This window comes from Elaeis guineensis, chromosome 13 (genome assembly GCF_000442705.2).
Source record: "Elaeis guineensis isolate ETL-2024a chromosome 13, EG11, whole genome shotgun sequence".
NCBI lineage: Eukaryota > Viridiplantae > Streptophyta > Magnoliopsida > Arecales > Arecaceae > Elaeis > Elaeis guineensis.
The window spans coordinates 5,172,440-5,176,633 of record NC_026005.2 but is presented as its reverse complement, the minus strand read 5'-3'; the positions used below and the strand labels follow the sequence as shown (position 1 = coordinate 5,176,633).

The following is a 4,194-nucleotide window of genomic DNA, read 5'->3' as shown; positions in this document are numbered from 1 at the left end:
TTTGTTTCCAAAATGGGGGGTTGCTTGGAAGATTCCTATTTTTGAATTCAAGTGTAAGCTAGTTTCTTGGAAGTTTTCCATTGCCCCACGTATATGATAATGATGATATTTTCTGTTTGACCAGTAGTCTCTGTCTGATTCCTGAATGTGACATGTGATTTCACAAGTGTAGTTTTTGGGCATTGACCAAAAAGCAGTTGTCTTTTGCATGCATTTCTGATCATACCATTATATCCTACGGCTAAAATCACTGCGAATCGGAGCGTTTGGATGAAATCAAAAGGGTGCAGTGTTAAATTCCATTGGAGTGCTAATTTAGCAGATAATTGGCTTTGTAAATAATTGGTTTCGTTCTTTATATGTATCTAGATAAAGCCACGGACGCTTCAAGTAAAATTAAAGGATTCTTGAAGCAGCCTTTCAGCCTTATTCGTTCTCTCCTAGTTCAGTATTTTATCCTTGTTTTTACTCACATTTCATCTGTTTTGCCTATGGCCAGTAACTGGGCATGTGCAAAATAGGGAATATGATATAGTCCAATTTGTTTAAGAGTTTTATGAAAGAGATCCAATCTGATCAGAAAGTGAGAGAACACATGCGTAGTTAACAGAGAGAGAGCCTGTATGGTTTTAAGTTTTAACATATTTTTTTAAAAAAATAAATAGGAAGACTCTACTTAGTGTAAAAATTTATAATTAAAATTAATAGAGATATACTTTGATTTCAAAACTTTCTTTTTTATATTTTATATAGATTAGACTATCTTGGATGAGGTCTCTTTTATCAACTTCGGCGTCTAGATTATTGCATACTTATAACCATAAATCATAATCTATGAAGAAGGGAGCAAATTGTCGTCCTGGATAGCTGCAAAAAAGATGCCGATATCTTAGATATGTTAGGAAATTTGCAGATGCATCACTTTGATATGTTATTTAGCCGTTGTAATTTGTCATTACAATAAAAAACAACAACGCTATTAAGCAGGAAAAAAAAAAAAACTCTGTTTAACTAAAATTGTCCACCAATCTATTTTTCCCCCAGGTGGCATAGAGATTTCAATCTAAAAATATTATTTCATGTGGATAAACTGTGAAAACGTCAAATAGTGGCTCTTATCCAATTATATGATGACATGTATGACAGATTCATTCCCAGATTATTTCTATTCTTCAATTGCGAATATTAATACAAAATAATATGCAGACAGGCCTCCATTAACACTATTATTTTACATATTGATCTCACCACCAAAAAAAAAAAAAAAAAAAATCAAAGAATTCATTGATCTTTCCTTGATCTATACACTAATGGAGGCCAGTGTTATGTTATCAAATGAAAAAATTAAAAATAAAATTGAAAACCAACAAAGTACAAGAAAAGCCTGTCACACGAATGAGAAGGACTTATCCTTGATGGTCCTGGAGTGCAATGAAACACCACCATCCTCCCTTGACCTCCAGGAAGCACCAAACCACCTAGACCAAAACTTTCTTTTATTCTTCTTCTTATCCTTCTCTTTCTCCTTCTCTTCTTGCTCCTTGGCCTTGTCTTCTTCCTTCTTCCGATTACCGAACACGGCAAAAGCCAAAGATCGGCTCTTCGTCAGCGGCCCGCTGAAACCGACCAACCGACCGCCATGATCAGTACCTCTTGGCTTGAAAAGAAGAGAAAGCTTTGCTCTCTTAAGATCATGGTAGGGAGGTGTGGTGGCGGAAGATGAGAGGTCGGACTCAGAAGAGTAAGGGGACGAAGAGGCCGAGGACGAACAGGCGTAGGTCCCAGAAGATGAGGAGGCGAGGAGGCCGGAGAGCCTCTCTCGGAGGCAGAAGGGGCACACCCCTTTCGACTGGTGCTTTGGGTGCCTCCTGCACCTGGTCTCCTCCATTCTTGACCTGCCCATCTCTCTCTCTCTCTCTCTCTCTCTCTAACTTGTCCTTACCTCTCTCTCTCTCTCTCTCTCTCTCTCTCTCTCTCTCACAGAGGATTGTTCTTCGCTCTCCTTCATGGGCATGGGGTTGGAGGTGTAATATAGGCGAGGGGTGGGACTTGGCGGGTTTCCTGGATGGTTCTTAATTTTCATAGTCCGCAGGTTGGCGTTCGGGTTGGCCTTGGAATCTACCGACTGGGATCGGTTGGCGGACCGGAGGAAATCCAAGACTGGGCCACCCGACCCCACCTGACCCACTGATCGCCAAAAACTCGTCGCGATCTACTGCAGTCTCACGTAGCCGACGCTAAACTTCGGAAAATATAAATGCCCGTTTTTTGAAGGGTAAAAGCTTAGCCGAAAATTTATATTCTTCTGATAAGTACTTTCTAGCAATTTTTAAATAAAAAAAATAATTTATTCATTAGCAATATTTAAATAGAAAATAATTATTCATATTCTTTATTCATGTTTCTTTGCATTGCCACATGTAATTAAGTTGCCGACATCTATCCACATTACTTATAATATCTTTTATTATATAATACTATATATAACAGAGAAACTAGAGGAAGTTTTAAGTAGAATTTGGCATGAAAGTGCCACTAGTTTTAAGGTTTTGATGTGTTTCTATGCGATGTAACTAAAAATAAATATTTTTTAAAATAAAATTGATTAAAAATATAATGACCATATGATTCTAATAGAGTTTTACTTATGCTTTCAATATCAAAAAGTTCAGATTACGCTCTAAAACAGTGAAATCAAGTTGGTATATGGATGATTAGAAAAAAAAAAATCTACTATGCTGCACCATTACCATCAAAACCACTATATCATCTAATGATTAGAACATCTTGTACTTAGAGATCTATGCAAATGAAGCTTGGCACAGCTTATTATGTTTGATTTGAAACTGAGCCAATTTTGAACTAGCTTATTTAATTTGGCACCACACTCAAGTTGCCCAAAACTAACTCTTAAGAGATCACTAAAAGCACAAGGTCCTTCGATGTCTTCACATTTATATTTTTTTATTATCATATCTTAGTAATTAACTAAAATATATTTATTTATATATAAATTACGTTATTATTATTTAATAATTGTATATTATAGAAAACATTATATTTGTAAATAATAACTATATATAGGGATAGATTAATTTGCATCTATTTTTTGTGTCCATGTGATGTATATATTAGAGACCATTAAAGTACATGAATTTTGATTTTTAGATATTTTTATCCATCTAAATCATGATTGATGGTGTAGATCTTTAATCTAGAGGATCGAGAGGAGCACATACCCTCCTCTTGAAAGAAACAAAGTTCATCTCTTAAATGTATATATATTCAAGATGAGCTTGAGCAAGCCTAGTTTAGCTCTAGATTGGCTTATTTACTGACCATGCAAGGTAAAATTGAGCTGAATGTTGAGTTCAATGCAAGCAACTCATAAACAACCTGCTCATTTGATTCTGATTTATATCTGTTCACAAACTTGAGAAAACAAATAAGCTAAGATCACTTCAAAATATAACTGATCTTTTTTTTGAGGAAATATAACTGATCTTTTATTCTCGATCAAAAGAACCACCGGGGATTCTCTACCAACAAAAAAAAAAAAAGAACCACCAGGGTACCAGGATGGCAGTGTAAGATCTGTCTACTTTCATCACTGTTTGTCCCTCAGCAAGACTACTAATTCTACCTTGGAAACCTACATCATCCAAGCTTAATAAAATTTAATGGCCGTGATGGAAATAACCCATCTTATGCGTAGAAATATTGGGCCCAAAACATGATGCATGATTCAATGGTTCAATCAGACCCTTTGCTATAATAACATTTACCAATCTGCACCAGTAAAAAAAAATAAAAAAAACAGGAGAGAATCTATGACAAAAGAAGGTAAGAAGGAGACACAGGTGATAAGGTTTTCAAAAATAAGAGAAGAATATCAGGACAGAGTCTCCTGCAGGTTTCGCTTTGAATAATATCATAGACTGGATTAAGTTTCGTTCCGTGCTCGTCCTTCTCGGCAATAGCTGAAAGCATCTTACGCCGACTCTCACCATATTGAGGTTGGTTCCGTGCTCCTCTTTCTCGGCAAACGCTGAACCCAACTTACGCCGACTTCAGGTCTTCTCCTGCCACTCCTTTTTTTAATCCCGTGGTTTGACCAGTAAAAAGTGCACCGACAAAAAATCGGCGAGTTGCGTGGGCGTGAATCCTCGGGCACGAGCGCGGAAGCTGCACTCC

General features: G+C 36.7%; 1 protein-coding gene across 1 annotated transcript; it reads right to left on the bottom strand.

The window, feature by feature from the left end:
• Window positions 1-1,135: 1,135 nt before the first annotated feature.
• On the bottom strand, window positions 1,136-1,991 carry LOC105056769 (uncharacterized). The gene has a single exon (XM_010939071.4). It carries the CDS (start codon window positions 1,901-1,903, stop codon window positions 1,388-1,390), a length of 516 nt encoding a protein of 171 aa, XP_010937373.1. The 5' UTR covers window positions 1,904-1,991; the 3' UTR covers window positions 1,136-1,387.
• Window positions 1,992-4,194: the final 2,203 nt, after the last annotated feature.